The 14,167-nt window shown below is 42.9% G+C and overlaps 3 protein-coding genes across 5 annotated transcripts in view; 1 reads left to right on the top strand and 2 right to left on the bottom strand.

Moving 5' to 3' along the window:
- Positions 1-322: 322 nt before the first annotated feature.
- Positions 323-1,257, bottom strand: NCBP2AS2 (NCBP2 antisense 2 (head to head)). The gene has a single exon (XM_032298155.1). It carries the CDS (start codon positions 1,151-1,153, stop codon positions 854-856), a length of 300 nt encoding a protein of 99 aa, XP_032154046.1. The 5' UTR covers positions 1,154-1,257; the 3' UTR covers positions 323-853.
- Positions 1,258-1,276: 19 nt separating this feature from the next.
- Positions 1,277-8,878, top strand: NCBP2 (nuclear cap binding protein subunit 2). The gene is made up of 4 exons (XM_032298154.1): positions 1,277-1,458; positions 4,778-4,959; positions 6,625-6,763; positions 7,197-8,878. The coding sequence occupies exons 1-4, from the start codon at positions 1,381-1,383 to the stop codon at positions 7,266-7,268; spliced, it is 471 nt and encodes a 156-aa protein (XP_032154045.1). The 5' UTR covers positions 1,277-1,380; the 3' UTR covers positions 7,269-8,878.
- SENP5 (SUMO specific peptidase 5) overlaps positions 4,823-14,167 on the bottom strand; it is a 65,385-nt gene continuing 56,040 nt past the window's right edge. Inside the window, exons 10-11 of one of the 3 annotated variants that reach the window (XM_032298146.1) lie at positions 13,076-13,231; positions 4,823-5,020 (exon numbers count right to left, since the gene is read on the bottom strand). In XM_032298146.1, the coding sequence (XP_032154037.1) occupies positions 13,121-13,231 (111 nt within the window). In that variant the 3' untranslated portion in view covers positions 4,823-5,020; positions 13,076-13,120. Of the gene's footprint in view, positions 5,021-9,616; positions 13,232-14,167 lie in introns of those variants that run through there. The other 2 variants (XM_032298147.1, XM_032298145.1) reach the window with 2 other exon arrangements.

The following is a 14,167-nucleotide window of genomic DNA, read 5'->3' as shown; positions in this document are numbered from 1 at the left end:
GGCATCCAGCGTCAGGATAAATGCTGCAGAGCTGTGTTAAGGACTTAAGGCCAGCAGTCAAATGCCTCTGCCCACATCCTACTCTGCAAGGCTTTGGGCAGCTTAAGCAGCAGCCTCTGTTTCCGTTGCGGTGGCTCTTGTCTGTAATCCCAGCACTTTGGGAGGCTGAGGCAGGAGGATCAGTTGAGCCCAAGAGTTTGAGACCAGCCGAGGCAACACAGTGAGACCACCCCATCCCTGCTTCCTCATGTGAATGTGGTTTTAAGGAGATGACACAAACACACACAGAGTGCTATTAGCAAGTCCCAGTACAGAATAAATACTCATTTCATAAAGTACGTGTTTATTATTACCATAGGCCTACAGTCCCCAGTATTCTTAATCCATCTTGCCTGAGAAGTATCACACTCATGTTTATTAATCAGCTCACACATTTAATCAAAGGATTTTGGCAACTGTAGGGTGGTCTTTTCATCCATATTGTCTCTGGAATTAAGTGTCCTGCTATACCCGTGCAGATTCAGCAGCATCTGTCAAGAGTTTCAATCCCATTTGCAGAGGAAAGGCTCTGTGGCTTCAGCCGGTGGCTCTCCGCAGGTGCTGTGACTGGACCCAGCCCATCTTCATCTCTGTTAGGCTTCGGGGTCTTTCTCCACACTGTGCCTTGTCCAATCACAAGACTTCAACGGAGACGGCGGTCTGGCCTAGGCTCTTCTGAGTGGGATATCCGCAGGCCAAAAATCAGAGTCAGGATTCGGAGCCGCGCGCAGTGTCCGGAATGACCCCTCAACGCCGAGGCCAGTATAGAGCCCAGAAGGGAAACTAAGCGGCCTCGGCCCCGCGCAGCCCAGGCTTAAATGTTTGCGCCCGGGCCCCTCTGGCTACCTGGTGGTGGCCCTGAGCGGCCCCGGTGGCCGCGGCGTAGCTCCTGGGTGAAAGCGTCTTTGAATCGCTCAGCGCGGCGGCCCAGGGAGTCCGCGGGCCCAGCCGCGAGGTCCCGCAGGCGGCGGGCCGCGTCTTGGCCCCGCAGCTGGGCCTGTAGCAGTGCGAAGGCTGTGAGCTGCGCCGCACGTCGGATAGGCCACGACTCCGATAGACGATCCACTAGCTGCGGACTGTGCAGCAAGGCGGCCAGCAGCCGTCGGAGCACCATCCTCTCCCGGCGCCCGATACCCGAAGCGCGCCGCCCTCGCCTTCAGTCCCCTGCCTTCCGCCGCGCGGGGGCCGACCGGACGCCTTTTGCGCCCGCGCAGCTTGATGACGACACTGCCGCCCGGATTGGCTCCAATAAGATGCGCATCTCCGCGCGTTTCCGCTTCCGCCACGGCAGCCACCGCCTCGTGTCGGTAGTCGTCGCATTGTCGTCCGCGTGTCTGCACTATGTCGGGTGGCCTCCTGAAGGCGCTGCGCAGCGACTCGTACGTGGAGCTGAGCCAGTACCGGGACCAACACTTCCGGGTGAGGGAGGCCGGGCCGCGAGAGGGGAAGGCCCTGGGCCAGAACGCTGAGAAACGGTTTGCTCTTGTCTCGTTGTGTTGCCTCCCGTTATGCTGGAGTCCCCAAACGCCAAGCGGGGCCTCGGTGCCTGCTGGGGAGGCAGGGAATGGGTGCTGGAAGGGCGTTTGGTTATCAGTGAAGCCACTTTCTCTGGAAGAATGGGAATTTGAGGCTCGCTTTCCCAGTCCCTCGCAGGCACTCCCGGTACTCCGGCCATCGCCGAGAGGTTTGAGTGGTAGTAGTAGTAGTGGCTCCCGTTTCCACGGTTTTGCCTCTGGAAGGGGACTCTGTAACAAGGGGGAGGGGTGTCCTAACTCCCTGAGTCTGTAGAGGCGCCTTTCTGATGCAGATACGGGGCTTTTTACTTTTTTAAATCAGCGAAGCCGTGCCCTTCGGCGATTCGGGCCCCTTCTCTAGGAGGGTGGTCCTACGGAAACTGTTAGCGGCGCGTGGGAGACACAAGTGGAGTCCTCACTCCGCCCTCGGGGAAGCTTCGGAGTGGGAAGTGGACCCGTCAAACTGGGCATGTTGGGGATTTAAAGATGGGAGAATTGCTGCATTTCAGAAGAGGGAAATTTTTAGTCCAGACTATATCGAATGCTATATCACTATATTTTGTGGAAAAGGGGGAGGCTGCAGATATTCAGAGTAGGCTTTTCAGTATCAACAAAGGCAGGGATGGAATAGGATTGCGGGGAGCGGGACTCATTAACCCAGTTATTTAGTAAATGTTTATTGAGTGTTGTTGCTAAAACCTTGTACTAAACCCTACAGGGAGAGAGGGAAGACAGTTTTTTGCACTCTACGAGCTCACAATTCCCTGTAGTGTGGATTATAAATGGAGGGAAGTAATCAGAATCTAAGCAGAAGTGAGTTGAGAGAGAAGTAGTGAGGATTCAGAAAAGGGGGGGGTAATCCCCTTGTGACTGGGAAATGAAGGGGTGCACATAGCAGAGGGTAAGTGGGGAGAATGTGTGAAATGTGTTACTAAAGTAGGGAAAAGCAAATTTTGTTTGACAGCAAATTGGGGAAGCTCTTAAATTTATTCAGCCGAGCATGGTGGCTCACGCCTGTAATCCCAGAACTTGGGGAGGCAGAGGCGGCCAGATCATGACGTCAAGAGATCGAGACCATCCTGGCCAACATGATGAAACCCTGTCTCTACTCAAAATACAAAAAATTAGCTGGGCGTGGTGGCATGCGCCTGTAGTTCCAGCTACTCCGGAGGCTGACAGGAGAATGCTTGAACCCAGGAGGCGGAGGTTGCAGTGACCTGAGATTGCGCCACTGCACTCCAGCTTGGACAACAGAGCGAGACTCCATCTCAAAAAAAGTTTTATTTATTCAAGGACGGGCACGGCACGGTGGCTCACACCAGTAATCCCAGCACTTTGGGAGGCCGGGACAGGTGGATAACGAGGTCAGGAGTTCAAGACCAGCCCGCCCAAGATGGTGAAACCCCATCTCCTAAAAATACAAAAATTAGCTGGGCATGGTGGTGGTTGCCTGTAATCCTGGCTACTTGGGAGGCTGGGACAGGAGAGTCGCTTGAAACCCAGAAGGCGGAGGTTGCAGTGAGCTCAGATCACGCCACTGCACTCCAGCCTGGGCGACAGAGTGAGACTATGTCTCAAAAAAAAAAAAAAAAATTTTTTTTTGAGACAGACTAGCTCTGTCGCCCAGGTTGAAGTGCAGTGGCACAATCACGGATCATGCAGCCTCAGCCTCCTGAGCCCAAGTGATCCTCCCACCTTAGCCTCTGGAGAAGCTGGGGCCACAGGTTCACACCATTACCTATGGCTTTTTGTAGAGACAGGTCTGCCTGTATTGTTCGGGCTGGTCTCAAACTCAGGGACTCAAGCGATCCACCTGCCTGGGCTTCCCAGAGTGTTGGGATTACAGATGTGAACCACTGATCCCGGCTGGTCAAGTTTTTAAATACTTAAGTGCCAGGCATGATTTGCACTTCTACCACTTTTACGCTTTAGACAGTTCCACGTCCTAACCATTTTTAACTTAATTTGTCTTGTGAAATGAAAACAGAAAACTTTTGACTTTGTCTATCATTCATCTCTTCAGTCTAAAACCTAGAGCTTTATTTAGACAGTAATACCATACTGTCATGTGGAATTTCTAGCATTCTGTGAATGGAATCCATATTCATATACTTAAGTACTAAACTGTAGGCTATTTATTTGGACCTTACTTATGTGTGAGGAAGTAGAAAAAGAAGATGCCCCATCCATGTTAACAAATCAGTGACAGCAGTAAAATGACAGGAATTTACTTTGTCTAATGTCTCATAGTTCTGGAAACCTCTTTTTAACTTAGTATTGTTCTGTGGATTTTTTTTTTTGAGATTAGAGTTTTGCTTCTGAGGCCCAGGCTGGAGTGCAATGGCACGATCTTGGCTCATTGCAACCTCCACCTCCCAGGTTTAAGCGATTCTCCTGCCTCAGCCCCCCAAGTAGCTGGGATTACAGGTGCCCACCACCATGCCCAGCTAATTTTTTTGTATTTTTAGTAGAGACGGGGCATCATCATGTTGGTCAGGGTGGTCTTGAACTCCTGACCTCAGGCAATCCACCCTCCTCCACCTCCCAAAGTGCTGGGATTACAGACGTGAGCCACTGCGCCCGACCTCGATTAGCCAGGGATTTGTCAGTTGTGCTGGATGAAGCCCAGTTATATTCTTGTCTTTGGTTTCATCCTTTCATCCCAATTTGGAAGCCCATTAGGAAAATGAGGTCTGTTTTGTTTTGTTTTGTTTTTTACTGATAGCTACATTTTTTTCCTCAACTCAGAAAAATATGAGCATGTAAAGCATCCAAGTTGTTGCTTTGAACAGTTACTATAGGTGCATTAAAAGAGGAACTCTCTGAAAATCCACTTATTTTTCACTGTAGAGGATAAAAGGGCCCTTTCTCATACATTAGGTCAAGGTCCAGAGTTTAAACTTGGGTTTAAAGGATGCAGTGCTGAGGATATGGTGTGTACATGGAAAAGGCAAGCTACTTGTGAGAGTCTGGTGTAGAAGTTATTTTGTCGTATGAGGTGTAGCTTTTGAGACTGTCTCTCTGTTAAGAGTCTGGATTTTCCATAAGTGCTTCAGAGAATATGAACAATCCCCCCTTTTTTTGGGCAAGGGATTTGTGGTAGATTGGGATGACAGAATTTGATTTCCAAATCAGAATTAATGAATGTTTTTTACCATGCTTAGAAATACTTTTTAAGCAAGGCTCTTAAGTTGCTTAACTTTTGTTTCTATTTGAAATTCTAGGGTGACAATGAAGAACAAGAAAAATTACTCAAGAAAAGCTGTACATTATATGTTGGAAATCTTTCTTTTTACACAACTGAAGAACAAATCTATGAACTCTTCAGCAAAAGTGGTGACATAAAGAAAATCATTATGGGTCTGGATAAAATGAAGAAAACAGCATGTGGATTCTGTTTTGTGGAGTATCCTTCCTGTGTTTAATGTAGCTGTTGAACCAGGGTAGAGCTGAGAGTGGTTGATTGCCTGTTTGAAAAAAAAAAAGTGAGGCTGTTAGCTCATAAGCATCTCTGCATTTGTCCCTACGTTTTCCTTCATCTCCCTTCTACCTTCTGTCATATTTATCTCTGCTCTTACACTATGAAAGCTGCTACTATTTACATTGTCTTGAAATCCATGCTTTGTTTATGGTTAAGAAAAAGTTTTTCAAGAATATTTGCCCTTCATGTAAAAAAAAATTCCAAAGAGCATAGTGAAAATATAAAAACCTCGTTCTGTTCTAAACACCTAATTCCCTTTCCTAGAAGCAGTCAGTTACCAGTTTCTTGGGCGTCTTTCAAAAAGTAATCCTGTGGGTGTGCAGTAGTGTACTTCATGTGCTGGTTTTCTTTTTAAATAATTTTTTTATTGTTCCATTTCAGCACATGTAGGTCTGTTTTAAAGATAGCTGTGTAGCTGGGTTTGACGGCTCATATTTGTAGTGCTAGCTACTCAGAAAGCTGAGGTAGACCCAGGATCACTTGAGCCCAAGAGTTCACGGCTGCAGTGAGTTGTGATGGTGCCACTGTGTTCCAGCCTGGGTGACAGGGCAAGACCCCATCTTTGAAGAAAAAAATTTTTTTAAGTAAAATAGCTGTATAGTATTTCATTGTGTAGATGTATATAAGTTGATTGTATAGGTAAAAACCAAAACTTTACTTGTGATCATTTAATTACCTTACTCAGAGTGTTTAAATATTGGACCTCCTGAATGTATCTTATGTTCTTTTTACTATATTTTATGTTTTGTTCATTCAATTTAATATTCGGAGAAGTTTTGCAGACCCAATCTAATGTTTCTTTTGAATTTTTTTTCTGTGCCCTGATTTTATGTTTGTTTTGGTTGAAAATTTTCCTTAAGTGTCTGGTAATCCCTGGGTTTTTGTTCATAATTAAGAATGCTGATTCACTGGACCCAGGCAGGGCTTCTCTCCCAGATTGCTGGCTTGCCTTGGGGATATGTGGGTTTCCCAAGTGCTAGAATGAAAAGAGATTTTATTTTGGCCTGCTAACATCAAAGCCACTAGTTCTTCCAGATGGTTTATTGAGAACACTATTGTCTTACTTGTCTGGGATTAAAAGTCTTCCTGCTTGCAGGTCTTCCCAGATAGACATTTAATTAAATGGAGATCTCTCTGATTAAGTAGGTTTGGGAGCTACTACCTTCTTGATACCTTGAATCTTTCCTTTAGTGAAACGCACTGTGATTCCACATGTAACCTCTTTATTAAGGTTGCCCTGGAATATGTAGCACCTAACTTGAATATATGGCACTTGTTTCTTGGATAAGAAGTGTACAGTGGTCTAAACCTGCACTGAATGCACTTCATATTTTGTAAACCAAAATATGGAGATGATGAGACCAAAAATTATCAACAGGAATGTCCAGGAAATCATGATCAGTGTAGCCATGGGTAAGTGTCACATTTGACTATGTGCTTCTAGACCAATTGCAAACAGGCCTTTGCAAGCTGAATTGCTGTCTTTGCACTACATCTGGTTGGATTAGCTCTTACACTTTTTAACAACTCAGCTTCATTTATATGTTGTTCTCCCATTTCCAAAAATGCTAGTGTTCCTTAATACTTAAGATATTACTCACGAGCAGATGCAGAAAATGCCATGCGGTACATAAATGGAACTCGTCTAGATGACAGAATCATTCGCACAGACTGGGACGCAGGCTTTAAGGAGGGCAGGCAGTACGGCCGTGGGCGATCTGGGGGCCAGGTATGCAAGAAGGGTCTCTGGGCTCAGCCATTGCCTGGGATTCCAGTCACAATGACAGGTGTTTTGGCAATTTATATTTACTCTTTTATAAATAACTTCGTGTCTATATAATCTTGGCTTGAAGTGGATGTAAAAACCACCCAACAGTTTGGGGAAATTGATTTTTTAAACCCTGAAATAGTCTATTCTGTACATTTCTAACAAGCATCCATTCTTGAATTTTTGCTAGGGGCTAGATATCTTCCACCTGCAGGAATATCTACAAGGAAAGCAAAATGCACTGAAATGAGTTGAAGGTCATTGCATAGGTCAATGCATAGGTCCTGCTTGAAATGTTCACATTAGGGCATCTGAACAGGTTTCACTGACATGTTTGTGGGAGGCGTATTTTTTACCATTCTTCTCTATACTGTAACTGTTCTTTTCATTAAAGGTACGGGATGAGTATCGGCAGGACTATGATGCTGGGAGAGGAGGCTATGGAAAACTGGCACAGAATCAGTGAGTGGTGAGAGCTCCATCAGTGAAAAACACTCATTTGGCCTGTTTAATTTGTTGAAGAACATCACTTAAAGTCTGCATACAAGCTCATTTTTACCAAGCTTTGATCAGTGTCTTTACTGAGCTGAAAGCCTCTTCTTGATTCTCCTCTGAAAGTTATTAAAGAACAGAATCCAAACGAATCCCTTTTATTCTTGTCTGAGAATCTTGGCCATGTGTCAGATATCAGAACAATTTTGTTACCAGGTCAGAAACTGTGTTCTTTGACAACAGATTGGATCTATAATGTTGATCAGTCTTTAGCCAAAACCACTATACTTCTTTTAGGAAGACTAGAAAAATTAAAAACATTTGTTTTTACCATATTGAGTGTTAAGTAGGTTCGTGGTCTACATCGGGGCCTGAAATTATTTTTTTAATTTTAAGTTTGCATGAGATAATGCCTAATAAATGGAGGTGGGGCCAGGCATGGTGACTCACACCTGTAATCCCAACACTTTAGAAGGCTGAAAGGAAGGATAGCTGAGGCCAAGAGTTTGAGACCAGACTTGGCAACATAGCAAGATACCTTTGTCTACAAACAAAGCAAAACATAAAACAAATGGAGTTGTGCTATGTTGTATGGCTTTGAACTAAATTAGGAACAGGTATTTGACAACTGAATTTGTTTTCGATGAATGTTAATCTCTACAGGCAAGCTTAGAGATCAAGGACCTTCCTAAATAGTTGGTGCAAAAGCAATCTATACAGGACAGCCTTGCTTCCATGCTTTACACATCAGGAAATGAGGCCAGAACTTGAGTATTTACTGACACATTTTTCCAAAGATGTCAATGTTATACCTAAAGCCAAAAGCAAGGGTTTGTCGTAGAACCTCTATATAATTTCAGGGTTAGGGGAGACATTGTCAGTAGGAAATGGCATAAAATATCAAATGACAGTGAAAATACTGCCTTGACATGAGGACCATCAAATTTACCCTTTTCGTTTCCAGTGATGTTAGGAATGGAGTGAGTTTAAAAAATGATGTTGAAGTTAGAATGTTTAATAGAAACAATCACAGAAGGTTCCTGTAGGAGATGGTGCTTTTAGCCATTTCTCATGGTGAAGTCTTGTTTTTTTTCCTCAAATTGTGCTTACTGAGGCTCAAGCCTTCATAGTGAGCTGATGGTCTCTACAGAGAAGGGGAGTCTAGGGAATTTATTTTGTATTTGTAAGGCAAGAGGTGATTTTTCTCTAATACATGTGAGTTATTCATTTAAAACTGTTAGTCTAGTATAATTTTCCCCGATATGAAAAATCACAAATTTTTTTCACTTAGCAACAGAGTACTCTCTAACTTCCAATAGTTTGTGAAAGTTGGGACTGAAGTACCTTAGTGTGAACATCTCTCATGTTACAGTGAGTAGAAATCTGAAAGTGCTTAGGAAGAAACTTTGCAAACATTTAATGAGGATACACTGTTCATTTAAAAAATTTGTTTATATTGTAGTTTAAGCTAATGTATTTTATATTCTTTTGTAGTAAAACTTAACTCATATTTCTACAGGAGACAGTGGTTTTATTTGAATTGCCTTCTATATAACAGGTTTCAATAAAGTTGGACAAACTTACCGTTGTCACTTCCCGTTTCCTGCCTTATAAAGAGGGATGTGTTCCGGAACTCCTGTACTCTGGACTACACATGAATGAGTTCTAGGGGGATTCTATGAATAATGTGGAAATTTGCACGTCCATTTTGATGGAGAGTTGGAAGTAACTGGCTGCATGTGAGGAGAGAACACTGATGATGATGTGAAAGTGATAAAATAGGCACCAAACAACCTCTACTGATGGAAGAATAGCTTAGTTTTCCAGAAAAAATACTCTGGATGATTGCAGGGGAAGGGAAATAGGGGCTGAATTAAGAGGATCTTATGTTTTTTGGGCTTGAGAACACTAAATATGAGTTTCTACTGCACCATTCTTTCCTGTTTCTCATGGATAGCATCTGATGACTTATTTGTCACTTTAATCAGAGAAAGTGAAAATTCAAACATGTATACTAAGATTAGGGAACCACAATAAATATAGGTGGTGAAGTATGAGAATTAAACATTCAACTTCTCAGTCAAGCTAACCTGATTTTAAATGCTCAGTACCCACATATGGCTAGTGACTACTGTTGTAGACGAAAATACGGAACATTTCTATCATAGAAAATTCAGTTGGATGGTGCTGTTGCTTTAAGGTTAAGCTGGTTAGGGCCTGCCTGCACCACTCACTGTTCTTACATGACCCTTGTCATGACTGGAATGTCATAAGAAAAAAACTACCAAACAGTACATGTTTTTCAACACAAGAGAACACAAGTTTATAAAGGCATTTAGTTTATTTTTCAAAAAAATATTTTGCTAGAAGGGTTGAGTACTGTAATTTCATACGATGATAATCTTTAAATAAATTTTTTTTGACCAACATTTACCAGTTAAGTGAACAGCCTGTCTAGGTCTGCTTTTGTAACACCCAAATGCAATTAGCACTTCTCTGATGGTATTCCCTGGGTCGTCTTAATTATCTACAGGCCAGGAGGCAGAGCCTAGCACGTAACAGAAGTATGTGCTTTATAACTGCTGATTTAATTCCGTTTCTTAACTAAGCAGAGCAGGGAATCAGTATCCCTATTTCACACTATTAACAGACTGTCTTGCCTGAAGAGTCTGACCTGCCCAGACCCCCCAATTACTTCTAGCCCAGGGATGCAGTAAACTGTAACTGCAGAGAAAAAGGGCAGCTAAGATGAGACTAGTGCTGGCTGAGTCCCAGTTAGGTCTGTTACTGTTTTCTTCCAACTATAAATCCAGGATGACAATGTTACTCAGATTCAGTGCTAGGTAGAAAAGGGAATGCAAAGCCAAAAACAGTTTGGGGATTATTGGCAGCAACTTCTTTTCCCCGTAAGAGGCCAACAGAAAGTTGATTAGGATTCTTGAGAGAACTTAACTAAAAGATGAATTAAATCTATATTCATTGCTATGGATTTAACAAAAGGAAAGACCACTGCAAAGAAGTAACTACAGCCTGGTATGTTTGCTGAGGACAGGACTGGGCAGCTTGTTGAAGGCTCATCAAAAGTAGCTTTTAGTTAGCACAAGGTCTGCACTCAACCTCAAAAGCATAAGGTCTAGGCCTGGCACAGTGGCTCACACTTGTAATCCCAGCACTTTTGGAGGCTAAGGCAGGTGGATCACCTGAGGTCAGGAATTTGAGACCAGCCTGACCAACATGGTGAAACCCTGTCTCTACTAAAAATACAAAAATTAGCTGGGCATGATGGTGTGTGTCTGTAGTCCCAGCTACTCGGGAGGCTAAGGCAGGAGAATTGCTTGAACCCAGGAGGCCAAGGTTGCAGTGAGCTGAGATTGTGCCATTGCACTCCAGCCTGGGCAACAGAGTGAGTAAAAAAAGGGTATAAGGTCTGCCTACCTCGTGGGCACCCAAACAGTTCAGTGCCAAACTAGTACCAGTAAAACCACGTCTGCCTCTTTCACCAACAGTCCAGAGTGTTTCAAAAATACCTTTATTAACCAAGGAAGCAATTACTGTAAACATCAGAAAAAAAGGACATTCTGATTTAGGACTTAAGTTAAACAGAAGTTTATACCTAATTTAGAGATCAAGATCATGCCACTGCACTCCAGCCTGGGTGACAGCGAGACTCTGTCCCAAAAAAAAAAAAGGGAAAAAAGACCAAACTCAACATGTAGTCTAAGCCACGCTGGGCGGCACACCTCAAGATGCCCTATGAAGCATTAAGCTGAAAGTGAGAGTCACTGGATTTGGATGGCTCACGTTTCGCACATTGGAGGAAACAGCAGCTCATGCTCTGGGCGTTGATTTTCTTACAGGAACAATTCTGTCTCTTCTGCATGCCATGTTCTGTCAATGAAGAACTGAAATACTTCCTCACTCTGAAGTACAAGACATTTTGAATCAATAGCCCAGTGACTAGCTACTTTGGTATACCACACGCCCACCAAAAAAAATTAGAGGCAAATGTCTGACGTATGTTTTGAAAAATCTCATGTTTGTGTAACTATGTTTGAAAAACTCATGAAAAACTCTTCCTCACCTTAAACTCTTTTTTCCTAATGCTGACAGAACCCTACCTATAGCAGCATAAAGTGCCTCTACTCTAAGTCTTTGTAATGACTTGAAACACAGTAAGAAACACTGACCTGGTTTTAAATTAAGGATTTTGAGTCTGGAGGACTCAGGAGAGAAAGGTGCTGGGGCTGCTTCCCAGTGTCACCCCTGGTGTTGGGAACCCTGCATGTAAACATGGTCTGACTCAGTCCTCAACTGCTGGCATCAGCCTTCTCTCAGCCATACCTTAGGGCCATGTGAAACTAAACAGTTTAGCTTTTTCAACATCCCAAACCTACCCAGGCATAAATTTGAGTATCTTCTGCCATTTACTTGGTGTTTTTCTATTCAAACTTCTGAGTTTCTCATACATATACTGGTGGTTTTTCCTCCCCTGATTCAGAAAAGATAATTGGGTAGGTTTAACATACAACTTTCCTTTCCAATGTCACAAAAGGCTGGATTAAAGATGTAAGGTGCATGACATTAATCCTAATGCAGCTAAGTGTATGGACAAGGCCATTTAGACCTTCCTTCAGAAGATGAGTTCAAAAGAAAGAGAAAAAACAACTGTGCTAGTGTCAGCATTGGTCATGCAGAAACCAGATGTGCCCTGCATGTTACTGAGATCACTAAAGGGACAGGAGAAAAAAACCTGATACAGCTGCTACACTCCCATGGGAGTAAGTTGCCTTTACTACCTTCCCTTTTCTCTCCAGCCACTTGCAAAAGATCTAAAATTAGTCAGTCTTCAATTTTGAATGTTTAAATTTCAGATACCCTTGAAAATAGAAATGGATTTGGTAAACCTTAACTTCTTCCAATTGGGAGGCAACACAGGGAAATGACAACTTACAAATTACTCCTAGCTGCATTCTTATTTGTTTGACTACTAGGTTTGATGGGATGAGAGTTTTTTAACAGGTCAAAACCAGAAAAACCCAGGGAATTCACTATCCCAGCAAAAGCCTTTATAAGATGTACACCATGTATTATAATTCTTAAAACCACGACTGAAATCTGTCATTGTTACTGGCCCCCAAAGTTGCTGTCGTTTTCTCACACCTTAATTTACTCTTCCCAAAGCAGGCACTGTGCTTACAAGTGTGCCTCCTGAAACAGAACACACCAGTCAGTTTATGACCACTTACATCTCGCCCTTCAAAAGGAATGAATTGCACTCTCTAAGACTCACTTGGAGAGGGAAGTCAGTGAAAGGTGCCACTGGTAAAAGTAAAACAGGACTGGATTTGTCAAAACCACTCCTAGCTACCCTTAATGCCCCAGGGAACACTTACTAAGTAATCTCAGAGTTATGTTGTATCAAAAACATCTTGCATTTTTAGGTTCTGGGAATAAATTTGAAACCTGTATTCAGTTCACATCTAACTAAGTTTCAAAAGCTGCACCAAATCTACTAAGCTTTTTTTTTTTTTTTTATAATACTCTTCACTGCATGCTCTGTCTATATGCATGCGTTTGAATAATAAATATTAAATATGGGGGACGCACAGAATCCATAAAATTAAAAGTGAAACCAAACTGAACATTAAACAATAGTACATGGTAGCTGGAGAAAGAATTAAGGGCAAAAAATAAATTTGAGGTAACAATAGTGGCCCAACACCACTGATCTGAAATATCTGTAAAAATTCAACTAAGTGTTTGGAGATTCAAGTAACAAACCATCTGCTCCAACTTGGTCAGACTTCCCAGAGTCCCTGCTGAGTTTCAGTCCATGAGCCGGCACTCACATAGCTCCTTGTAAATCCTCTTCCGCACTCGGGGCATGTCTTCTTGTGAAAACTGGAAAGGCTGCTCTAAGGCGAGGCACTTGCAGTACTGCAAAGGTCCCAGAAATACTTAAGTGGCACTTGGAGCTGTGTGCCAGCCCGTTATATTTTACTAAATACAGACCTAATAGAGTCTAAGGCAGAAGTCCCCAACCTTTTTGGCACCTGGGACTGGTTTCATGGAAGGCAGTTTTTCCACAGACTGGTGGGAGTGAGGGGAGGAGGTTAGTTTCAAGATGAATTATCAGGTATTAGATTCTCATAAGGAGCATACAACCTAGGTCCCTTGCATACGCAGTTCACAATAGGGCTCATGCTCCTATGATAACCTAATGTAAATGGCATCTGTCCGTGGCCCAGGGGTTGGGGACCCCCGATGTAAGACAGCATTTTCATGTCTGTTTAAACTACTGTAAAAACACATTGTTTTCAACATTTGCCCAAATTACAGTCAATTGAACAAGTTAGTATATGGCTTGGGATTGCCTCTCCCTCCTGACCCAATATTGTGAAAAGCAGCAACTTGATGAAAAGGCCTAAATTCCTCCCGAAGTGCAACCTGCTGAGTGTGCAGCTAGATCTATCATGGCCCTTAAGTGGGAACTTGAATTTGCTTACAAAACCTCAAACATGTATGAGGTATACAAATGAACCTGTCTTCCAAGATCTTTGCAAATCTCTAAATTCATGCATTAAATTCTGTAATTTCCTTCATATATATATATATATATATATACACACACACATAACTGAATTTCTTCAATAGCCCTTTTTGATCTCTAAGGAGATCTACAGCATGAGATGGCAGTTTTTCAATGTGGACCATATTTAAAATTTAATCACTCTGTGTCAAAGACCTGCAGATTGCTTACCAATGGTTTTTTAAAAAAATTCTGCAGATGCCAATGGTTATGATATAGACAAATTCAAGTCAGTCTCCAATGTGGCTTACTAATAACCTCCAATGAGACACGGATGATACCCA

This window comes from Sapajus apella, unplaced genomic scaffold (assembly GCF_009761245.1).
Source record: "Sapajus apella isolate SASKATOON/1434 unplaced genomic scaffold, GSC_monkey_1.0 scaffold38, whole genome shotgun sequence".
In the NCBI taxonomy this organism is placed as follows: domain Eukaryota; kingdom Metazoa; phylum Chordata; class Mammalia; order Primates; family Cebidae; genus Sapajus; species Sapajus apella.
The sequence above is the reverse complement of the archived record's forward strand: the minus strand, read 5'-3'. Positions and strand labels throughout refer to the sequence as shown.

What these genes read in the sequence shown, in the direction of transcription:
- NCBP2AS2 (XM_032298155.1), bottom strand. Translation starts at nt 1,153, where the DNA reads ATGGTGCTCCGACGGCTGCTGGCCGCCTTGCTGCACAGTCCGCAGCTA.
- NCBP2 (XM_032298154.1), top strand. Translation starts at nt 1,381, where the DNA reads ATGTCGGGTGGCCTCCTGAAGGCGCTGCGCAGCGACTCGTACGTGGAG. An exon ending in ACCGGGACCAACACTTCCGG is followed by an intron (nt 1,459 to 4,777) that starts GTGAGGGAGGCC and finishes TTGAAATTCTAG; the next exon opens with GGTGACAATGAAGAACAAGA. An exon ending in TGTGGATTCTGTTTTGTGGA is followed by an intron (nt 4,960 to 6,624) that starts GTATCCTTCCTG and finishes TTAATACTTAAG; the next exon opens with ATATTACTCACGAGCAGATG.